Raw genomic sequence first — 23,850 nt, forward strand, 5'->3', positions numbered from 1 at the left:
TATAAAATAGGTGCTAACATTGTGTCCCTTTCTTAGGTGGACAAACTGAGAAGCAAAAAGCAGAGGCAACGTGCACGGTCCCCAAGGCCAGGGCAGTGGCTCAGAATCTCCAACCAGGCTGTCTGTGTCCAGGGCCCAAACAAGGCTAGGAGCCCGTAAAGATCAGTGAGTCTTTATGACTTGAGAGGCCAAGAGTCTGGCCCTTCAGTTAGAGTTGGGCAGGGGACACAGGGAGGTGAGGTCAAATCACAGAATGGCTCAGACTAGCCATGTGGGGTGGACTCTGCCCTCGGAAATCCCCGAAGTTTTGAGAACCTCCTAGAAGCTTCTGACTTGGGCACTCCTGCCCCTTTGAGAAGGCTGCTAAGTGTGCTCACCCTTCCTGGGACGGGAGAAGTAGTGGTTTTGGAGGCTACAGATGGAGCGGCAGATGGGAAGTGAAAGCCTATCAGAGTTGCCCAGGATAAAACCATTCATCTGCAAAATTCATATGTTTTTGCGTGGGGTGACTTCCCAGAAACAATAGCAGGAGAAACCAGCAGTGCTTGATGCAGAAAGTACCTCTGGCCATGAGGCTGGCAAAGTGAAGTGGGCAGAAGAAGGGGGTGGGGGTGGGGGGCGAAGGGTGCTGGAAATGACAACAGTGAGGGTAGAGGGGGAGAAAGACAGACTGACAGAGGCACGGAGAGACCTGGAGCATTAAAGCTAAAGCAGCTAAAAATACCAAGACTCCCTTCTCTGGAACCCAGAATAGGTTTGGCACATGGTCTAGCAAAGTATTTCTGGGCCCCTCAGAAATATAGGAGGTTCAGCCTTGGATTCAGGTCAAGAATTAACAGCTGACATTTACTGAGCCCTTTGTAAGTGCCCGACACTTTGTTAGGTTCTATTACCTACCCTGATTTCACAAAGACCGAATTTACTTCCAGATGGTCACACAGCTAGTGAAGTTGGCGGAACACGGACTCAAACCCTAAGCCAAGTGATGGGACCCGGAGCACCCACCCTCGGGGAAGTGTAAGTGCTAGAGATCCTGACACCCTGGCCCAGGTGACCTGGTTGTGTCTACGGTTGTGGCAAATCAACACTGGGCCCCTAGGGGGCAGCCTCGAGATCTGGTGGAAGTCTCCCGGGAAGGGCCCTGGGCGCAAGAATGCCCACAGGACCTAAAGAGGTCTCTGGCCGAGTGCCACTACTTCATCTAGGCTGAGATGACCTCAGCCTGCATTGGAGGTCCAGAGGAGGAATGATCAGACTCGGGACAAGAGGTGACCTTTCCACCTCCAAGGACCTTCTCTCAAGGCATTTCCCTGCAACCACTACCTTGCCCAGCTTGAGGGATGGGATTGTTTCCTGCTTTGTGGTCCAGGTAGCCTGGGGCCATCTTGCCACTCTGGGCCCAGCTGACTTCCCCAAGGAAGCAGAAAGAACACCAACCTTGGAATGGGACAGAACTGGTTCTCATTTCCAATCTATTTCATGTATTTCTAATCTAATCATGTATTTCTTACATGATGTTGGGTCTCAGTTTGCCCTTGTGTAAAACAGGTTTGCTTTGGGAGCTGAAGGAAGTATCTACCTGATTACACGTTATGCTCAACATATGAACTCAGTCCTTTCTTGGAAGACAGAGGGAGAAGGTCCTAACTCACCCCTGCCCTGTGCTTCTCTATACTCACATCTCCTCATTCTTTTATTATATTCCATCCATTTATAAATGGATTTCTCAAATGCATCAAGTTCATCTCGGACCCATGTCTTGACCAGACTGTTCTCTCAATAAGCATTTTCAACTGGAAGCATTTTTGCCCCTTGGGGACATTGGGCAAAGTCTGGGGATATCGGTGGTTGTCCCAAATGAGTCGGTGGGAGGGGGGAGTGGGGAGGCAAGGCACTATTGGATCTAGTGGACTGAGGCCAGGGGCTGCTGCTAAATGTCATGCTGTGCACAGAACAGTCCCCAAAACAAAGAGTCATCCAACTCAATATGTCATTAGTGCCCAGTCTAGAATGATCTAGGGCCTACTCTAGAATGATCTCTGTCTCATTTGCCTGACAATCTTTTAATCCTTCAGTTTTCAAGTTAAAACTGCAAGTTGAGATGTTCTGACCTCTGACCATGTCCACCCCCTAGTCATCCCCTTGCTTTCTAGCTCTTTCACACCTTGCATGGCGCCTCTAATTCCACCTTCACAGGCAGGGGACCTGCTCCACCAGGTAGGGCCTGGGGCGCTTTTGCTCACTAAATGCCCAATTAGTGCTTAGCATAGGAGTTGCTTAACGAACGTCTGTGGAATGGGCATCTGAACAAATGAGTAAGTAAATAAGTAAGAATCTGCCCACCATGTTTCATAATCTGTTTGCCTTGCTATCCTATGAACAAAAGAAAATAGGTATGTTTCTAAGGATCATTTTTCTCAGGTGCAAGGGTGCCAGGTGAACCCTGCCTAAACTGGCCAAAGAGTGTGCCTTCCCCAGGTTCCCGCCAGGGCCCAGGGCTTCCCAGCCAACAATGAGATGCCACCAACCAAGGATGGAAGGAAGGCACCAGGAATCGCATCGTGAAGGAGATGGAGACCATTTCTAACTTTAAATCTTTTTTTTTTTTTAATTTTTTTTCAACGTTTTTTATTTATTTTTGGGACAGAGAGAGACAGAGCATGAACGGGGGAGGGGCAGAGAGAGAGGGAGACACAGAATCGGAAACAGGCTCCAGGCTCCGAGCCATCAGCCCAGAGCCTGACGCGGGGCTCAAACTCACGGATCGCGAGATCGTGACCTGGCTGAAGTCGGACGCTTAACCGACTACGCCACCCAGGCGCCCCTATTTCTAGCTTTAAATAGAGGACATCCCTCCACGCCTGTATCTTATTTGGTTCCTGATTAAAAACCCAAACTCCTGGGGATGTGTGCTTTCCATATTTGATGACATTAAGAATGATGGTTTAGGTGCGATCATCCTGTGGACGTTAGGTTAAAAGAACTTATCTTTCCGGGAGGTATACGGAAACACACACACAACTACATGGTGTCTCGGGAGTGCTTCAGTGGGGCCGTGGGAAGAGGGTGATAGCACAGACACGTCAGCACTGGCCACGACCTGATTCCAGCTGAAACTAGGTGATGTGTACGTGAGGGTTCCCTATACTGTTCTCAGCACACGTATGTGTGTTTGAAAACTGCCCTGATAACTTTAAAAAAATTTTTTTCTAATGTTTATTTTTGAGAAAGAGAGACAGAGACAGAACATGAGGAGGGGAGGGACAGAGAAAGGGAGATACAGCATCCGAAGCAGGTTCCAGGCTCCGAGCTGCTAGGACAGAGTCTGACACAGGGCTCAAACTCATCAGCCGCGAGATTATGACCGAGCCGAAGTCGGACGCTTAACCGACTGAACCACCCAGGTGCCCCAAAATGTTTCTTTCTTTTTCTTTTTTTAAAAGATGCTTTCATGTCGCTCTTGTGTGGAAAGTACTGTCCTCACCCAATACCCTCGCGCCACCAGAGGAAGTTAGGCCCCCCGCCCTTCGCTCTCTGTCCTCTTCTCCTTTTTAGCCCCACCAATAAATCAGGCTGGAAGACACAACACAGCCAAGCAAAGAGCTGCCTTCCAGCAGGAAATACACTTCATTTTCTTGCCTTCTCTCCCCGTCCCCCCGTCTAGAGGAGTTTCCTTTTTTACAGCCTATTTTAAAGAGCAGATCAATGTTTGGGCCAAGGGACAGATGTTCCTGGTGGCATCTCAGTTTCTCAGTGCCTCAGGGCTGCTGGCCGCCCCACCAGCTCCACACAATCGTGGCTGGCAGCCTGCAGGCCCACAGCGCGCAGACATTGGAGAATAGCTTGCCATTTGATACTTTCACGTGAAACCTCCAAATTTTTAAATGTGCGCAAACCGTTGTTTTGTTAACAGTTGTTAGGGACCAAGTACAGAGACCCGTGGGCATCCAATAGCCCAAAAACACACGTCTGTGACTCTGCCGGGCCTATCACAACTGACCTCCCTCCCTCCACTCTGCTTCCCTTTCCAACACCTTGTCCTGCCTCTAATCAAACATGCCAGGGACTCCCAGATTCTAGAACGAACATCATGTCACTGCAGGAATCTCTATGACCTCTTAGCACTCTATCCCAGCCGCACTGAGCCCCATTGTGCCCCCCCGCCTCCGAGTACACCAGGCACATTCCCAGCAGCCGCAGTTCCCTCCGCCTAGACCACTTTCCCAGTCAGAGCAACTCACCCCTCCTCCTGTTCTTCTCCATAAGGACTTCCCCAGCCACTCTCATTAAAATCACAACTCTGTCCTGCTGCTATGTTCTGCTTTGTTCTTCTCACATGTCACCGTACTATTTTGTTGTGGTCTCCCCCACTTGAATGGAAGCTCCCCACAGGTAGGGGTTTTGAGGTCTCTTCTGTGTACCCTCGAACAGAGCTGGGGACACCGTGCCCTCAGTAAATAAACACTAGCTGAATGAGTGAACGAACGCATCCGTGATGCTCAGGTCCGGTGCGGATCCCAGGCCGGAAGACCCCAAGTGTAAGGTCTCCATGGCATCTCATGGAGGCAGAATGCTTCTCCAGCCTGGTGGCCATGTGCCTCTGCCTCTGGTTTCACAGCTCGGACCAAGGAAAGCAAGAGGAAGCCAAGACCTTAGCACAGGTGGGCCTGGGGCCACAGGCCGCCTTACCTGATGGGGTAGTCGGCTGCGCTGAGGTTGATGAAGAAGTCCCAGGGCCAGTCGGTCATCTCCAGGAGGTCACGCATGCCCTGCAGGTACGTGGACAGGAGGCTGGCTCCTCCCCAGATGGTGGCCATCCGCCAGGGGGTGACGCGAACGTTGTCATACTGTCTGGCAAATTGGAGCACTTGCCGATGTAGGTAATTAGAGCGCTTTTCCCAGGAGAGAAAAGGGGACAATTCAGCAGCCCAGAAAACACACAGACATGCCCCTCGGCTTCTCTCTGTCCCTTCCCTTCTAGTTGACAGGGCTTCTGAACATACCGGACTTTGCCAAGTAACTGGTTCAGGCCTGCAGGGTCTTTCTATGTGGCTGTGTGAAACTATTATTTTTAAAAACTTGTTTTAGGTACTTGAAATGCAGATTCCCTGGCCCCACCTCTGAGCTGATGGTTCACTCTGTGTGGGCTGGTGCCTGGGATGCTGCATTTTAATACAAGACTAAGGCATGTGGTCTGAGGATAATAAGCTAACAAGTACGACCGTGTCTAAACCTGGTGTGTATGTTGAGGGATGGAACTTCTCCATGACCTTCCCAAAGTCCTGCTGTGATCAAGCATCCCGTTTTTCCTCCTCGACTACTGACATAATCGTGTCAGGTCAGCAGACCAACAGAAACCTCTACCTCAGGCATAAGTCGGCTGCGGGGTTTTTATAAATAAAGTTTTATTGGAACACAGCCCCACATACTCATTTATACATTTCTTATGGCTGCTTGCACGCTACATTGCAGAGCGGAGTTGGTGCAGCAGAGAGTGTAGAGCCCACATAGCCTAAAATATTTACCATCTGGCCCTTTCTGGGACATGTGTGCCCACCCCTGGGATAGCCCCGCTCACAAAGCGGCAGGCACCGTATCGGGCAGTGGAGCAGTGAGGAAAAAGAGGTAAGAAACACAACGTTTACAGATAAAGTCTAAAGTCACAACTGGGGACTTTGAAACACACACACACACACACACACACACACACACACACACACACACACACTCTGTGCCTCTCTCTCTCTTTCTCTCTCCCCCAGACCAAATGCTACAAGGAGAGGCAGCTGATTAGACTATCAGACTTGCCTGAGAGGCAGGGCAGCTTGGAGAGGGGCAGACAGACGGGCCAAGAAAGGCAGCAAGGGGTGGCAAGCGGGAGAGGAGTTCCTCACCTTGTCCACGTGGATGTAGTAGAAATGGTCTTTGTGGTAAATGGCCTTGAACATGCGCTGCAGCTGCCGAGAGGCCCGGCCGTGGACCACCAGGACGAAGGCGATTCTGACTGGGTTGGCCAGCATGTACTCCACCGAATCCTCGTCCCACTGAACGTTCTTGTTGGCTTTGCCTGGGGACAACCCAAGAGACCACAGAGGTGGGTGAGGCCCAGAGGTTCTTTGGTGAGAGACAGGGAGTTTCTCTAATGCTTCAATTGGGGACTATTTGAAAGGCACGGTCATCATATCGGGCCCTGACACCTAATCCAGCTTAACTAAACTTGTCGTGGACACTTACAACGTCCTGGTACAAATGTGGGGGACCGTGAGGTCCACAAAGGCAGGGATCCAAATCCCAAGAAGCTTTATTTATTTATTTATTTTTTAATTTTTTTTTCAACGTTTTTTTATTTATTTTTGGGACAGAGAGAGACAGAGCATGAACGGGGGAGGGGCAGAGAGAGAGGGAGACACAGAATCGGAAACAGGCTCCAGGCTCCGAGCCATCAGCCCAGAGCCCGATGCGGGGCTCGAACCCACGGACCGCGAGATCGTGACCTGGCTGAAGTCGGACGCTTAACCGACTGCGCCACCCAGGCGCCCCGAGAAGCTTTAAAAAAGCTGACGGAGACCTAAGCACATGTATTAACCTATAGAACAAGGCGGGAGGAAATGAGAGGTGTAAGAGCTGTGTCTCTGAACTGCAGGGGAAGGAGGAGGTATTTCTGAGCTGGAAAACACAAGATACACGAGCTGGCTTTGCCTGTCCAGCACCCACTCTTCCTTCTCCTCCTAACAGCACCCTTTTTTTGTAAAAATTGTGGTAAGAACAGAAAATATGGTATCTGCCCTCTTACACTTTTAAGATCACAGCCGAGTATTGTTGATTTTAAGCACAATGTCACACAGAAGGTCTCTAGAACTAAGTCATCTCCCAAAATGAAAACTTTCTCATACAGGACGTTGTATGAGAGATATGTATGTGAGAATCCAAACGTCTCATACGGGACATCGTCCCCCTCCTCCATCCTTAGTCTACATGGATGGGGAGGGTCTCCATTATCGGTGACAGGGAAGGTCACAGAGCTTAAGGCCTGGCCAATTGGAACACTGTATCTCTCTGGCAGTGAACAGTCTGTACGGTTCAGAGACGAATGTGTGACCCAAAGAAGCTAATTAGCCAAGAAGACAGTAGAATTCCAGGCTTTTGTCGCAACAAGTAGATTAGAGAGGCTCCCCTTCTGCAATACATAAAACTGCAAGACTCTAAGAGCCCATTTATCCCCGCCTGGACAAAGATTTTTTTCTGAGAGAAAAGCCAACACAGAGGAGGCACTGCTGAGTCATGGGATCCTAATGACCCCGCCTGAGTTAGCTCTATCAGTCCTGCTGGAGGTCAGCCACCATCATCTCTTGGTTTTCTTTGAAAGCCCAGATGCTAGACCAGAACCACCTGCATCTACGTGGTTCCACGTGTCTTTTACCCTAGAAGAGCCTTAAAGATTCCTTTTCTCCTCCTTTCCCTTGCAAACACTCCAAGGGCAGGGCTTCAAGGAGGAACACAGCCTGCTGGGTTAGTTCATTACAATTTTGACTAGAGATCTTCTGCCTGACTGCCTTTGGCTCAAATTTGATTTCTTCTGGCTTCTAGGTTTAGGAGACCCAGAACGTTGCAGGTGTCCCAGGATGTCAGCTTGGAAAACAGAGAACCAGGAGCGGTTAGTCTGGAGCTCTGGAGACTGGGAGCCTGCCGCTGTCACTGGAAAGCTGAGCGACTGCCAAATGAACACGGCTCCTTCTATGCTGTTCCAGAAGACAGGATGAAATTAACATGGATGATGTCCAGATCACGTGGCCCAGCCTTTACGGCCTACATGACCTACCTCCTGAGGCCCTCTGCGCCCTGCGTGCCTTACCGTCTACCTTGCTACCTGGCCTTCTTTCTTTTCCTTGAGCCGTTTCATTTCTGCCTCAGGACCTTCTCACTGGCTATTCCTGTTACCTGGAACACCCTCTCCCTAGATCTTCGCATGGCTGTAGCTTGTCATTAGTTCACAGCTCAACAGAAGAACACCTGCCGCCACCAGCCACATCACTCTCTTTCACCTCACCGCATCTCAACTTCTGCGTAGCATTTAATACCATCTGAAATTGTTTATCTGTTTACTTATTAGTTGTTTGAACACTTCACTAGGATGTAAGCTCCAAGAGATGAGAGGCTATTTCGGTGTTGTTTATCAATGAACACTCAATGCTATAACAGGATCTGGCAGACATCTGGTTCTCGCTGGAAAAAAAAAAGCGATAGGAGGGTACATTTTGGTTTGGTCCATAATAATAACAATACGTTTCACTGAGCGCCGACCAGCCCTTGCCCTTCATTATTTCACTCAATCCTCTTAACAACCCCTGCACGATAGTGCTATTATCCCCATTTTGCAAGTGAGGAAACCGTAGCTTAGAGAGGCCAAGGGATTTGTTTATTCAAGGTCACAATGCTTTAATTATTCAGCTGAGATTCAAACCTGGATCCATTTCCAGAGCCTATGTCCTTAAACACTAATATATACTACGGTACCACACCCAGACTTTGGAAAAGTTTATAACAATTCCGCTTGAGTTGAGGAGAGGACAGGAAACACCAGAGGGGCTCCTGGGTGGCTCAGTCGGGTAAGCGTCAAGCTTTTCATTTTGGCTCAGGTCACGATCCCAGGGTCATGGGATGAAGCCCTGTGTCAGGCTCTGTGCTGACCATGGAGGCTGCTTAAGATTCTCTCTCTCCCTCTGCCCATTTTCCCCGTTCATGTACACTCTCTCTAAAAGAGAAAATAAAAAACAAAACAACCCCTACTCAATTCTGCTTTTTAATGAAATAGCCTGTAAATCAGTCATTGCAGCTAGGTAGACATGCATTCAAGGCCTATCATAGGCACTGCAGGAAGGATTCCTATGTTATGTGGGAGGCTGACTCTCGATGGCCAATAAGATCCCACCTTTTCATCCATCCATCCATCCATCGAAATCCAACCACCCATCCAGCAAACCATTCGACAACCCATCCAGCACAGCACTCAACAGCTTATCATCCAGAAAACCAAGCATCCATTCATCCATGCACCCATCCATCCAGCATCCTCAAAGCAAATCACCCATGCCCCCACTCTTCCAACTATCAACTTGGTGATTCATGCCATATTAATTTAGCCTGTACCTCTTTGCCAAATACTGTGCTAGGTACCAGTAAAATAAAATTCAGGGAAAAAAGTCCTTATCTTTGAGGGGCTCAGCCAGCTGGGGCAAACAGAAGACAACGGTCACTTGTTTTAGGATAGGAGTGTCTGCAGCTTGCCCTCGGAGTGGGGAAGGGGTGAGCGGTCTGCCTGCAGAGCTAGGGGGCACCTTTGGAAGTTCAGCTCAAAGCTTCTGAGCCCATCTTTTTAAGCACTCGTGGTGGATCCCCGCGTCTTTGGCTCCTTGGCTGTTCAGTCCGTAGCTGCGATCCTGGGGATAATTACCATCTTGGCTCTTGTTGCAGACAGACTGACCGGCAACCAGAAAGGGTTATCCTAACCACCCTCTCATCTTCCCTCCGAACCAATCACAAATACTCTGGGCTTTCCCGGTGATTATATGAGAGGGGCATGCCTGGAGGAATCGTGTCCCTTTAGACACTCACACAACTATCCATCCATCCTTAAAACCCCCCACATGCCAGCCCTGGACAACGCCTGAAGTGCTAAGACACGTAGGATGTGAGCCTGTTTTCACAAACGGATTATGAATGGACTAAGGAATGTGAGAATCCAAAGTAAAAAGATGATAACGTGTAAGAAAAGCTTGTATTCTCCTTCCCATGACTGCAGCCTAAAGGCAACATACTGATCTTCACCATGCTGGCTGCGACCTCGCCTTCCCCTCCTTGGAGACTATTTAACAAAGGGAGGAATGTTTAGAAACAACGGCTACCTGTGCCCCTTTTTACCACCTGGACTTCATCGGGTGGTTTTTCAAAGGCCTAAAGGTGGCCCACGACACCGTATTTTCTAGGAAGTTCACTCTGCAGGGGCTCCTGCTGGTCCTCAGGTAACACTGCTCATCCCTACCCCAAGGTGTCTGGGTAACACTGATCTGGAGCTCCCCACACCTGCAGCTTCCTGGGCCTCTAGGATCAGCCGGTGGTCTCTGGCCGTGGATATCTCTTGCCATGCTGCTGAATGGGTGGGTGAACGAATGAATGGAAGGAAGGAATGCATTCTGGACACGAGCCACTGCTCCGGTCCAGAGGAGTTGATGTCACTTGAGGGCCTGCTACCCATCAGCCTGTGCCGGACTGGGTTTGCGGGCGACTTACTTGGCTCTGGGGGAATGCAGGGTCAGCCTGTGAGGCTCAGAGAAATCAGCATGTCTCCCCAGGGTCACACACAAGCCCAAATCCAGTCTGCTACCTTTACCTGCCTCCAGGGCATCAGAGGGTAGAGAGACAGAGAGGGTTGGCGTCAGACCCTGTGCAGATCTTTTTTCTTTTAATTAAAAAAAAATGTTTTTAGTGTTTATTTTTGAGAGAGAGAGAGAGAGAGAGAGAGAGAGAGAGAGAGAGGCAGAGAGAGAGGCAGAGAGGGAGGGAGACAGAATCCAAAGCAGGCTCCAGGCTGTGAGCTGTCAGCACAGAGCCTGATGTGGGGCTTGAACCCACAAACTGCAAGATCATGACCCGAGCCAAAGGTGGATGCTTAACTGACTGAGCCCCCCAGGAGCCCCCCATGTGCTGGTCTTTAAAGAGATTTGTGCACTGATGTTCAAGAAAACCTTTTGTAACTTTCTTTAGGGTTTTAGAAAGAACAGATTCACGGACAGACAGACATAGATGTGAATGCTTCCCTTCTGAAGAAAAGGAACCGAGCCCCAGGGAAATCAGGCACTATCACTCCAGCAACAGAGCCTCTGGACTGAAAGCCATCCCCGGGTCAGACAGCTGGTGTGGGGAGCAACCAAGAGAAGAGGGAACAAAAAACCCCAGGTTCCTCTGGAGTCCGGCTATTTTGGGGATAGGGGTGGGCAGGAAAGAACTGAAATACCTGAAGAAAGGAGACACACACACACAGGGGAGGATGAGGACAGGGCTGAGGGGCAGAGAGACAGACAGAAATAGACAAAGACAGAGAGACAGATGCAGAGAGGGAGCAGGGATACAGAGGGGCCACAATCCCATTGAGAGAAAAATGGAGGGAGACCTGCAGGCAGGAAGACCGCCCCCTTCCTCCCACATATGGAGGGAGAAACACACACAGAAGCGCCGAGAAAGCCAGAAACCTACACAGGTATGAACGGAGACAAACCATGTAATCAGATACAGAGAGACAGGAAGAGACAAGGAAAGAGGGAGCCACGATGGAGAAGCCGGGTCCACCGAGCTTCCACACCTATCAAGCATCCCTCAGGGCAAAGGCAAACGAACCCCCAGGACGTCAGAGTGCAAAAAGGCCCCAGGCCTCGCCTGCTGCCCCCTCACCTGGCAGCTCTGCCTCTCTCAGGGGCCCGGTGACGGAGGCAGGAGCCGAGGCCCAGAGCCCCACCCAAAGCGGCAGGATGGCTGGCTCCGGAAACACACCCATAACGGGCCCCCATTCCGGCACGTAGTAGGACCTCGATGCGTTTCACTGAATAACCAGAGAGGGAACGAGCGAGTTTTGTGCCCACATGGCGGCCGGGTGGGGGTGCGGCTCCCAAGGCTGAGGTTCACACGATGCCCTTTGCCAGCTGCCAGCCACCAGCTTCCCATTGTTGTCGCACGCCCCTGGCTCCTGTAATGACCTTTCCGGCAAGCAGCTCTGACACGGTGGGGGCTGGCGGGTGGGGGAGCTAGAGAGGACAAGAAGCCACACCGCAGACAGGGCGGAGACGGGTCCTGCGGTGGCCCCCTCCACACCCCGGCCACCACTGCGGGGGCCGCGGTCCTGAAAAGTCTTCTATGCAGTACGTCTTCAACGGACTGTGGTGAGATTCCCAGCACGAGCCGCAAGTGGAGAAACCTTCTCTCCCATGCTGCTGGCGGGAGGTTGGGGGGCGGGGGATGGGAAGCTGCCACGGCTTGGCCAGCACTGATGTGGCCGCAAGAATTATAATTTTAAACATAGCCCTTGACCCAGTAACTCCGCCCCCAGGAATCTATCTTAATTAAGGTTAGGAGAAGGCAAGCGTGTAAGTCTCTACACATAGAAGGCTCTTTTGTTCATTTATTCATTCACCTGGTGTCTTGAATGTGCCAGGCATAGTTCTTGTCATATTAGTGGACACAAGAGAGTCCTTCCCTGAATGCTGCTTAGTCTAGCAGGATGGAAAGCCAATAAAAAAAAAGTAAGCAAATAGAAAATACAGTTGCAGGGGCGCCTGGGTGGCTCAGTCGGTTGGGCGTCCGACTTCGGCTCAGGTCATGATCTCGCGGTCCATGAGTTCGAGCCCCGCGTCGGGCTTTGTGCTGACAGCTCAGAGCCTGGAGCCTGTTTCAGATTCTGTGTCTCCCTCTCTCTCTCTGACCCTCCCCTGTTCATGCTCTGTTTCTGTCTCAAAAATAAATAAAATGTTAAAAAAAAAAAAAGAAAATACAGTTGCAGATAGTGATAAAGGTTATGAAAAAGAGAACAAAGTCATGTTAAGGGAAGGGATTTATTTAACTACGGTGGCCGGGGAAGGCTGATGTGGGGATATGCGAACAAACTCTGATTAAGATGAGGGAGTGAGTCATGTTATTATCAGGGATGAGGAGGATTGCTGGCAGCCAGTGTAGCAAGTGCAAAGGTCCTGGGGCCTTGACCTCAATAGTGTTTATAATGGTCCAAAACAGGAATCGCCTGAAAGGTCTTATTAATACATACTGATACAGACTGTTGTCTATAATATATCAAGCAAAAGAGAAGTTCTAGTCTATAACCCCTAACGTTTTATAAGACATGCTCCCAAATATTAACAGAGGTTCGTATGGTGACGTGACAGTTTTCCTCTCTTATTTATACTTTTCTGCATTATCTGCATTTGGTAAAATGGATTACATTTATCATGAAACATAACAAAGGTGAGGCCTAATTGATAATTCTAATACCAAACTGTTTATTGAGTGCTGCTACGTGTTAAGCAACTTCTATCCATGATTTTTTTTTTCTTACTTCTACCCAAACCCCTATGAGGAGAGTCACTGTCCTTCCATTATATGACTGAGGAAGCTGGAGCTCAGACAAGTCCCTCTTGGGACGTGGCTGTGCTGGGGATGAAGCAAGTCTGTGATGCCAGAGCCCTATCGTTGCCACTACGCTCGATCAAACTGTCGCCATTACAAAAAGAGGGAAGGCTGCTTCTAGAAGAAGCATGTCAGCTAGCTTTCAGCTGCAGGACAGATAACGACATGTGGCCGGAGCCGTGTGTGTCTCCACAGACTAAGACCCAAATACTGCCCAGCTCCTAAAAAAAAAAAAAAAAAAAAAAATCAACAAAAAAACCCCCCGATGCATTTCACAATGTAATCAGGTTCCTGTGGCACAAGACAGGAAGTAAGTGGAAGGATCAGAGTGATTAGGGACAGCGGGAGAAGCTGACTTCAGACCAAAGTTAACAAGCCTTCTTTGCGGGGAAGAATATCAAACCTATTTTTGCGATGCAGGTGTGAAGGCCAAGCAAAGGGAATCACGGAGAGTCCTGCCAGTTTCTATCTGTGCTGCACTCGGCCTGTTGCCCAAACTCCGCGTTTCTCATCACGGTCATGGGTCAGACGAGGACTAAGTGATGCTTAGGCTCCAGGGAGGTGGGGAAGATGAAGCGGCTTTTGCAAGGGTCGATGTGTTGGGCAAATATCGTGATGCTGGTAACAACCTTGCAGGAATACTGCCTGGGAGGAAGAAACAAGGTACGGGGCCGAAGAGCATTGCCTCTGGTCAGGCAGACCTTGAACAAGTTACACAAGTTCTTCAAGCCCCAGCTTTCCCGTCTGTAAAACAGGCATGTGATAATCACAGCATCTGCATCACGTGAATGTTCGCGTCCGGTACCCGGCACTGTGCCTGTGGTGCAGTAAATGCTCAATAGACAAGAGCGTACGCGTCGTCAGTGTGCACGTCATCATCTCTACTAGGGTGTTCGTCCACAAGGATCAGCATCAAGCTTGGTTTAACTAATGGGCCCAGTTGCAGGCTCAACCCCGAAGCCTCTCAGGCTCCGAGAGCTGTGCACACGCAGCTTCCAAGCCAATGTCCACAGCCAGAGTCCTCCGCAGTGTGCGCCTCACACCGCGATGAGTACATGCGGCCAATGGGAGCGACTTATGGCCGCGATCCTTTCGCGGTGAATCCCACTACCAGGTAATGACAGTGTCCACCTGGAACGAATGCTATACGTTCACTCTATCTCCATAAAAAAATAGTAAAAATAAATACAACTTCCAGGACACTGCTAAAATAAAAAAAAATCCCAAACCCAAACCAACCAAACAAAAACCAAATCCAAAAAAGCCACTTGATTGGAATAGTTGCTCCACCAACAAAGCCCTCAATGCTATTTATACTCTGAGAGGGCCTCTCGGGCCTGCGGCAAGAGAAGCAGCTTTCTGACTCGGTTCCAAATAAGAGGGTTGGTTGGGTCGGGAAGGGAGACACGTGGACACAAGGTTGTGCGCACGTGGCACTCGGGTCAGGAGGTTCCGAGCTGGATCATGACCAGCTTCCTGCTGCCTGGGAGGCTGTGGGCTGCACTTCAGCACCGGTGGCCAGCTTTGTCACTTCCCGGTAGAGACTCTGGGAAGACAGAGTTCCTTTCTGATCCTCGGTTCTTCCTCTGTAAAATGGGATGGTTCCTCGTAGCTCTATTTTTTTATTTTTTGAGGAGCATCTGTACTGTTGTTCATTCCCATTGGGATGAACGTTGAGGGCGTGACGCTCGGGTAAAGAAGCCCATCGTGGAAAGGCAAATACGGCATGATCGCCCGCGTGTGAGGTGGTGAGAGTGGTCAACTGCAGAGAATCAGAGAGTGGGCTGGTGGCTGCCAGAGGCTGGGGCGGGGGGATTACTAGCAATGAGCAGAAAGTTTCAGGCCAGCGAGACGAATAGGCTCTAGGGTCCAGCTGCACAACATTGTACCTTGAGGGACCAGTGCTGGGCACTTGAAGATGTGTTGACAGGATAGATCTCATGTTAAGTGTTCTTACCACAACAGGATAAAGCATGTACATGAAAAATAAAGAGGGATGAGCAATCTGTCCCCGACCCCACGGGGTTGTGCGGTGATTCGTGACTGCGGATGGGACACGGCTTCCAACTGGCGGCAGGCTCACTGCACAGAGGCAGGATTCACATCACTCGGGGGACAGCCCCTGACGGTGGTAGATTCTTTGTCAGACCTGGGTGGGGGTGCCTTTCCCCACTGGGAGACTTCTGCGGAATTCTGGTGACCAGTACTTGGGAGATGCCCAGTGCCCAGAAAGAAGTCCTGCTCTCAGTGTGCCCAGAAAGCTGGCCGGGGTATGAGGGCAAGTACACCAAAGGCCACAAGTCTGAGTCCCAATCCTGCTTCTGCTGTGATCCAGCCATGGGACCCTGGGCGAGTCACTTCCCTTCCTTGACCCCTCTAACCCTTACAAAACAGTAATGATAGGTCTAGGTAGACTGAGCACTTACTATGCCCTAAGCACTATCCACGCATGTTGTCATTCTCCCAAGGTCTAAGGAAGCAGGTACCAAGGGGCACCTGGATGGCTCAGTCAGTTAAGCGTCTGACTTCGACTCAGGTCATAATCTATGGTTCGTGGGTTCGAGGCCCGCGTCGGGCTCTGTGCTGACAGCTCAGAGCCTGGAGCCTGCTTTGGATTCTGTGTCTGCCTCTCCCTCTCTGCCCCTCGTCTGCCTGTTTGTGCTTGGTCTCTCAAAAATAAACATTACAAAAAATTTTTTTTTTAATTTTTGATAACCCCATCTTACCATGAAGGATTCTGAGGTCAAGGGGGCACTAACTGATGACAAGTCACCTTCTCTGTCGAGTGCCAGGGCAAAGACAAACGCTCAGGCCTGCCGGGCTCCAAAACCTGTGTGTCAGTCTGCCAGATGAGGGAGACGAAATTTCCATAGTCTGGGATCCTACCCTTGCGGAATTAGCACCAGTGCATAGAAAGCTTCCTTCTCTGAAAGTGGGGTTGGCTTCCCTGAGCTGACCTCCTGTCCCGTTCCTTCCTTCTTTCTTTCCGTTCCTTTCTCCTTCCCTCCCCTTCCCTTCCTTTTTCTCTCTTGCCCTCCCTCCTCTTGTCTCTCTTCAGCTTTATGGAGGTATAAGTGACATAAAATTTTGAAATACATAAAGTGTACATTGTAGTTCTTTGATATACACTGTAAATGGGTCCCCCATCCATCTAGTTAATTAACACATCCATCACCTCACATACTTATTATCTTCTGTGTGTGTGTGTGTGTGTGTGTGTGTGTGTGTGTGTGTGTGTATGTGAACATTTAAGGTCTGCTCTCAGCAAATTTCAATTATACAATACGGTGTTATCAACTGCAGCCACCATGTTTTACATCAGCCCCGCAGAGCTCATTCATCTTAAAACTCAGAGTTTTCACCCTTGCACCCACCTTTCCCTATTTCCCCCATCCCTCAGACCCTGCAGCCACTTTTCTACTATTTCCAGGAGCTTGGCCTTTTCCTTTCCTTTCTTTTCCCTCCGTCCCTCCCTCCCTTCCTTCCTAGTTTCCACATATAAGTGATACCAGGCAGTATCTGTCTTTCTCTGTCCAGCTTATCCCACTTGGCATGATGCCCTCGAGGTCCATCCATGCCATCCCCCACCGCAGGATTCCCTTCTCTGTCACGGTCGCATGACAGAACCCTGCATAGAGACACCATGTCAGTTTGGTTTTTGATAGCTATCAGTTCCCCACGGGCCACGGCCAGGTTTCACCTTTCCTAGGACGCCATCACCACCCTTCTGCCCTGGCCCAGCACAGAGTGGAGCCCAGCGTGGAGTTCTCAGTGAATGAATGATTTCTGTCTGGTGGTTTAAGCCTGGCAGCTGCACGCAGGTTTGGGGGCCGGGAGGCCGAAGTGGAGGATGCAGGCCTGTCTCCACTCATCGGGTGAACTGGCCGAGCGCTGGGTCTCCACTTTTCCTTGAGGCTTTTGGCAGCTTGGGGACCCTTGCTGAGCAACCAGAAAAATGCCCAGCTGCCCTCCAGCATGGGAGCTAATTCAATGCCATCAAATTACCACCAGTCGGACTTAGGGAGAATGAGGGGAGAGGGTCTCACAAGGGGACCATGGAGTCGGGAGGGGGGAGCTGGGAGAACGCCGCTCCAAGGGTAAAGGTGGCCAGGCCAGCACCCTTCAGGGCTCAGGAGCAATGAACCTTTCTCGGCAAAGCCATCCTTGACCCTGCCCCTCTCCCTTCTTTCGAGTCCCCTAAAGGCCCTCCAAGCATCCTGAACTTCCTTTTGGGTCAAACTGTGCCCAAATGTGCATAACGTTTACCATCTTAACCATTCGTAAGCATACCATTCAGGAGTGTTAAGCCCATCCATTCTGTCGTGCAATTGTCACCATCATCTGTCACCAGCACTTTCCATCTTGCACATCTGGAATCCTCATTAAACCACAGCTCCTATTCTCTCTTCCCTCCAAGCCCCAGGCGACCACCACTCTCTGTCTCCATGAATGTGACCACTCCAGGAGATTTCGCCGAAGTGGAATCGTAGAATAGGTGCTCTTTTGGGTCTGGTTTCTAGCCTAACGTGCCTAGAGGTCATACATGCTGTAGCGGATGGCAGGATTTCCTTTACTTCTCAAGTTGAGTCATCTTCCATTGTTGAGGACAGACCACATTCTGGTTTATCCTCTCATGGGCAGGTGAATAGCTGGTCTGCCTCCACCTTTTGGTTCTTGCGAGTAACGCTGCTGTGGAAATGGGTGTTGAGAGGCCTCTGAGACCTGCCTTCAGTTCTTTTGGGTCTACCCCCAGAGGCGGAATCGATGGATCACATAGACCAGCATCTTTGGCAAGCAAAGGGAGTACTGGACAGCGCTGAATGCCACTGAATGCCCTTGCGTGGTTCCTGCCTCTTTATGGCAAGTGATAGCAAGATTTCCACTTACAGCAGTGATGCAAAATTACTCTGAAAATAAAACTGACTTAAGTAAAAATAAGAGTGAGTCTCCTGCCATGAAAACATTATGAGAATAATAGGGCAGGTGGAATGTGGATATGGGAAAATGGTGAAGAGGGCTGAGGGGTGAAGGAAGCTTCAGGAATATTAATTAGGCTCCACAGGCCTGCTTCCCCACCTGGGACGTGCTGAGTTTGTTAAACAAATGAGGGGAGGTGAAGACCAGCTACAGGCTGATGCCTGAGCAGCCCCATCCATACTTCACAGAAGGACTCGCAGGTCCTTCCTACACTCCTGGCCTTCCCAGCCGGCTTCAGGGAACCAGGTTTTGTTCAGGACTTTTCTAGGGGGGGCTCTGAGGGACCATCTTCCCGCTAGGGAGACGGAGCCATGGCTGTGCTGACAAACACCATCCTTTCGATTTTCACTCCAATTTGTGGGGCACTTAACATTCATGAGGTTCTTTTACAGGCTTCTACCTCTCATAGAAATGCAGCGCATGGAAATTATCCCCATTCGTGGATAATTGTCCTGGGATCAGAGAGGAGAAGGAGCTTGCTCAAGGTCACAGAGCCGGGAGGTGGAAAAGAGATTAGGGTACAAGTGGATCTGACTTCAAATACCATGTTCCACGTGCAGACTTTGCCTGGCAAGAACCTCAGCATTCCCAGCTTTGCTCAGGATCCCACGGGGCCCAAAGGGGTTTCTCAACCTTGGCACAACTGACACTTGGGGCCAGATCCTCGGTTGTGGGAGGTGAGGGTCGTCCTGTGCACTGTAGGATGCACATCTGTGTCACATCTTTGTCCTGTACCCACTCGATGCCAGGAGCACCTTCCCCAAACGTCTCCTTTCATTGACAAATGTCCCCTGGGAAAATGGACACCATCGCTCTCCATGGAAAAGCACTGCTGTGGAACGGAAGGTCTTAAAATGTGGTCTTTGATCATCAGCATCAGCAATACCTGAGAACCTACTGGAAATGCAAATTTCAGTCCACCCAGAGCTTCCGACTCTGAAACTCTGGGCATGGGGCCCAGCACCTCTGCATTTTATTTGACAAGCCTTCCAGGTGATTCTGGTGCAAGCTAACATTTGAAAAATCACCAGCCTAGGCTAGTGATTCTTTTTTTTTTTTTTTTTTTGAGTCTGTCTATTTTGAGAGAGAGATTGCATGAGCGAGTGGGGGAGGGACAGAGACGTAGAGAGAAAATCCCAAGCAGGCACAGTAGGCTAGTGATTTTTAACCCTAGGTGCACATTAGAATCACCTGAGCATCTTAATAAAAACAAAACAAACCAAAACAAACTAAATCCATGCTTTGACTCCGCCCCAAGAAATTCTGATTTAATAACTTTGGTGGGTAACAGTGGTGGCAAATTTTTAAAGCTCCCAAGGGGTCCGATGTGCAGTCAGGGTTGAGAACCACCTTCTGGATACCTTTTCTTTTCAACCACCTTTACAAAACCACGTGTCTCAAGGTGTGGCTTTACACCCAGATACATCTCCAGACTCCTCCTCAAATCCCCATGGCCTCCTGCTCCGCCAGAGACTGAAGCCTAGCTCACTGTTATTTTTCCTCCCACTCTGAGAAAATGCCTCCCTCCACCCCGACCAAGCACTCAGGAAATGTTCCTGCTCACTGATTTTTTTTTCCCCTCCATTCAAGTCTGGAGTTATTAAACCACAGCCCATGGCTGAACCGTCTTATTGATTTTATTGTCGAGAGCCCAGGGATATTCTAATGATGTACTGCTCAATAAATGGAAACTGGTGGGATAGATATTGATGGCGTATGGTACATTTCGCCGCAATTCACTGGGTCCCAGTCACTTTGCCTGTTACACATCATCTGTGAAAATGCTGCTCTCGGTCCTGCAAGCTCGTGTCCATCCTGCTGATGTTACTTTTCCCTGGCATCCGGATGAAAGGGTCATTATGCTAACAGCTACTGCTGTGTGCCAGGCCCCAGGCTGAGTGTTTCTCAACAGACATTATTTCATTTACTTCTTACAGCAGAACGTTGTGGGGAGATACCCTGCTTAGTCCTATTTTACGGATAAGGAAGTTGAGACTCAGACCGGATGCTTGACCTGGCTAGCTCATAAGGTGCAAAACCAGCATTCAAATCTGTCAGCCACTGAAACGAGGGCTTAAAATTTTTTTTTTATGTTTATTTATTTTTGAGACAGAGAGATAGACAGAGTGAGAACAGGGGAGGGGCAGAGAGACAGAAAGGGACACACAGATCTGAAGCAGGCTCCAGGCTCCGAGCTGTCAGCACAAAGCCCAACGCGGGGCTCTAACTCATGGATGGTGAGATCATGACCTGGGCTGAAGTCGGACACTTAACCGGCCGAGCCACCCAGGCGCCCCTAAAATGAGGGTTTTTAACCTCTACTATGGTATCAAGATTTGTGTCCCCAACTCCCAAACGCCTATGTTGAAAGCCTAATGCCCCAGGTGATGATATTAGGAGGTGGGGCCTTTGGGAGGTGATTAGGTAAGTCATTAGGGCAGAGTCCTCACAAATGCGATGGGGCCTGCGCCCAAATAATAGAAATCTCAGGGGGCTCCCTCGCCCTTCTGCCAAGCGAGGACATAAAGGGAAGACAGCTGTGTAGGAAGTAGGTCCTCACCATACACCGGATCTACGGGCACCCTCTATCTTAGACTTCTCAGCCTCCAGAAGTATAAACAATCAATTTCTGTTCTTTATAAGCCACTTACTCTGTGGTACTTTCTTAAAGCACAAAGGACCAAGACAACCCCTAAGCTAAACTGTACGAGGAAACTAACAGCTTCCTACTGTACTTGAGCAACCTCTCAGACGGTTTCAGTACCAATGAATAGGTCACCTATTCTCCCCTTCTTTCTTTTTTTTTTTTTTTAAATTTTTTTTTTCAACGTTTATTTATTTTTGAGACAGAGACAGAGCACGAACGGGGGAGGGGCAGAGAGAGAGGGAGACACAGAAACGGAAACAGGCTCCAGGCTCTGAGCCATCAGCCCAGAGCCCGACGCGGGGCTCGAACTCACGGACCGCAAGATTGTGACCTGGCTGAAGTCGGATGCTTAACCGACTGCGCCACCCAGGCGCCCCGATTCTCCCCTTCTTAACTAAGGATTCTCAACAGAAACTACCGGCATTTGAGGAGAGATGACTTCTCCGTTGGGTAGGGTTGTCTCATGCACTCAAGGACATTTAACATCGTCCCACGCAATGCCCGGTCCCCTCAGCATTTCCCAACGTCCCACAGAGGGATCAGTATGACTGTGGCTTGAGAACCTCTCACCCCATGGGGAGGCAGGAGATTCTTGGCCACGATGGCCTACTTCCTTCTTGCCAACATGGACAGTCACTCTGGAAAGGCGGCATGGCCAAGTGGAAAGAAGTTTGGCTCTGAAATCCATGAGATCTGGGTTCAAACCTTAGCTCTTCACCCACTGTGACTCTGTGAGGTTGGGCAAGTTCTATCACCTAATGCTCTAGCTCCTCATCAGTAAAACGAGTGCGGGAGTGCCTGGGTGGCTCAGTCGATTAAGCGTCTGACTTTGGCTCAGGTCATGATCTCACAGTTTGTGGGTTCAAGCCCCACATCAGGCTCTGTGCTGATAGCTTAGAACCTGGAGCCCGCTTCAGATTCTGTGTCTCCCTCTCTCTCTGACCCTCTCCCACTCACACTCTATGTCTCTCTCTCAAAAAATAAATTAAAAAAAAAAAACATTCAAGAAAAAAAAAAATGAGGGCAAATACTGACTCCTGCCTTGTAGGGCGGAATCTCGGGAGTCACTCGGGGAAGTGCACACTACAGAGCAGGGGCTCTGAACTTGGCGCAATTTTGTCCCTCCAGTCACCTGTCTTCTTCTCTGTGCTCGCCTCAAATTCCTGATCTGCAGTCTCCACTGGAATAAAAAAGTGCAGTGTTCTACATGGGGTGGTTTGATACTCAGCAACCATAACCAGGAGCAGTTATGGGAGCAGGTAATAGAGCGACACCTGTGCCACAGAGAGCCTTGGCTCAGGAGCGGAAGACTCTCCCGAAGAGAAGACCGGCAACGAACACCTGAATATTCCCCAGACCGTTTCCACCACAGGAAGAAAACCGAATGGTGGCCCTATTACTATCACCTTAAATCATGACACGCGAGGGGCTGCATTCAAGTTCTTGCTTCTCCTTTCCAATTTTATTTCCCACCGTGCTCGCCCAGCGACCCTTTCCGTGAGGCTGAAACCTAGCTGAATGTCATCGAACCCCTGCTTCTGCTCCTCACCGTGCTGGGCTGCCCCTCCCTTTTCCTCAGACACCAGCTCGCCATATGAACCGAATCATGTCCCCAACCCAAATTCATACGTCAAAGCCCTAACCCTCAGGTGACCGCATTGGAGATGGACGTTGAAGGGGGGGGTGGTGATTAAGTGGGGTCATTGGGGCAGAACCCTGGTCATACGGGATCACAGCCCTTGTGAGAAGAGACAGAAAGAGCTTGTATTCTGTCCGCCATGTGAACATGCGGCAAGAACTGGTCATCTGCAAGTCAGGAACACGGCTCTCACCAGAACCCGACCAGCTGGCACCCCAGTCTTGGACTTCTGGCCTCCAGAAGCATGAGAAAATAACTTTCTGGTGTTGAAGGTGCCCAGAGCTGCTTAGTACACTACTCGAGGAGGGCAGGGGATGCATTTCTTGGGCTAAGATCTAAGATCTCCAGGTAGAGTGAGGAGTTAGTTAACTAAGTAAGCAGGAAGGGGACAGTGTCCCCACGTAGAGGGATCAGCACGTGCCAAGGCCCGTGAGGAAAGACAGTGCAGTAAATGACAGGACAGGGAGGAGGGCCAGGGTGGCTGCAACACCGAGGCCCAGCTAAAGCACGTGGTGAGACTGGCATGAAGAGACATCATCACACAGGGTCCTGGGCACCATCTTAGGGACTGCAGTGCAAGAGATGACGAGCCATCCTAAGAGGCTTGTTATGGATGGCGGGGCGGTGGGGTGGGGGAGGGGGGGCGGTGCGCACTGCAGGCAGGACCCATTTTGCGGTTCGCAGATGGGATGGTGCTCGGTGCACGGCTGCCTGATGCAGAGAGGAGGGAGAGTGGGGCCAAGACCCACACGGTGCGGTCTGAGGTTTGGGGTGTCGAGAACGCTGCTTCATCCGTGCTCCCTGCCTTTTTGACCCTGAGGTTACCATTTCCCAAGTTCTCCTGCGAGCCTTCCTGTCGCTTGACATTTTCATCTCTGTCCTTCTCTCCTCTGCTGAAGGCACTCGCGGGCTCAATAAATACTGCTGTGGAAAAACGCAGAGACTCATCTATTTTTATTACAAATGGAGCCACTGGAAGAGGGAACAGCTCTTATTTACTTCTCAGGGTAAGGGTTTTGACAACAGGTTTATTTTCTCCAACTCACCAAGGACTGGAAGAGTAACACTCTCAAGTAACAGTACATTAATTAATGCCGAATTGGTTGGAATTTTCCTAATAAAAATCCTCACAGTAATCACATTATGGGCCATTAACGCTGTCTCCTGACCATAAACCATAAATATGTTCTGCAGGTGCCTTCTTTTTAAAATGGGACATTCCCCCAAATTGTTGCCCATTTGTCACGTTAATGCTGTCACATCACACAGTGCGGACAGGGGTAAACACACAGGCTCGTGTTGGTGCACGGGTCACTCGGCCAAGCTTGTTCATGGGTCGCTTCGTTTAGACCCTGCAGCGAACTTACAAGGGAAGCGCCACCACCACCCCCATTTTACAGATGGGGAAACTGAGGCACAG

General features: G+C 50.1%; 1 protein-coding gene across 3 annotated transcripts in view; it reads right to left on the reverse strand.

The window, feature by feature from the left end:
* The window catches only part of XYLT1 (xylosyltransferase 1), a 313,185-nt gene that overhangs the window by 77,108 nt on the left and 212,227 nt on the right, over positions 1-23,850 (reverse strand). For all 3 annotated transcript variants that reach the window (XM_023246430.2, XM_045047341.1, XM_045047342.1), the window contains exons 4-5: positions 5,895-6,067; positions 4,690-4,892 (exon numbers count right to left, since the gene is read on the reverse strand). In XM_023246430.2, coding sequence (XP_023102198.2) covers positions 4,690-4,892; positions 5,895-6,067 — 376 coding nt within the window. The remainder of the gene's footprint in view (positions 1-4,689; positions 4,893-5,894; positions 6,068-23,850) is intronic.

Source organism: Felis catus, chromosome E3 (assembly GCF_018350175.1).
Source record: "Felis catus isolate Fca126 chromosome E3, F.catus_Fca126_mat1.0, whole genome shotgun sequence".
Taxonomy (NCBI): Eukaryota; Metazoa; Chordata; class Mammalia; order Carnivora; family Felidae; genus Felis; species Felis catus.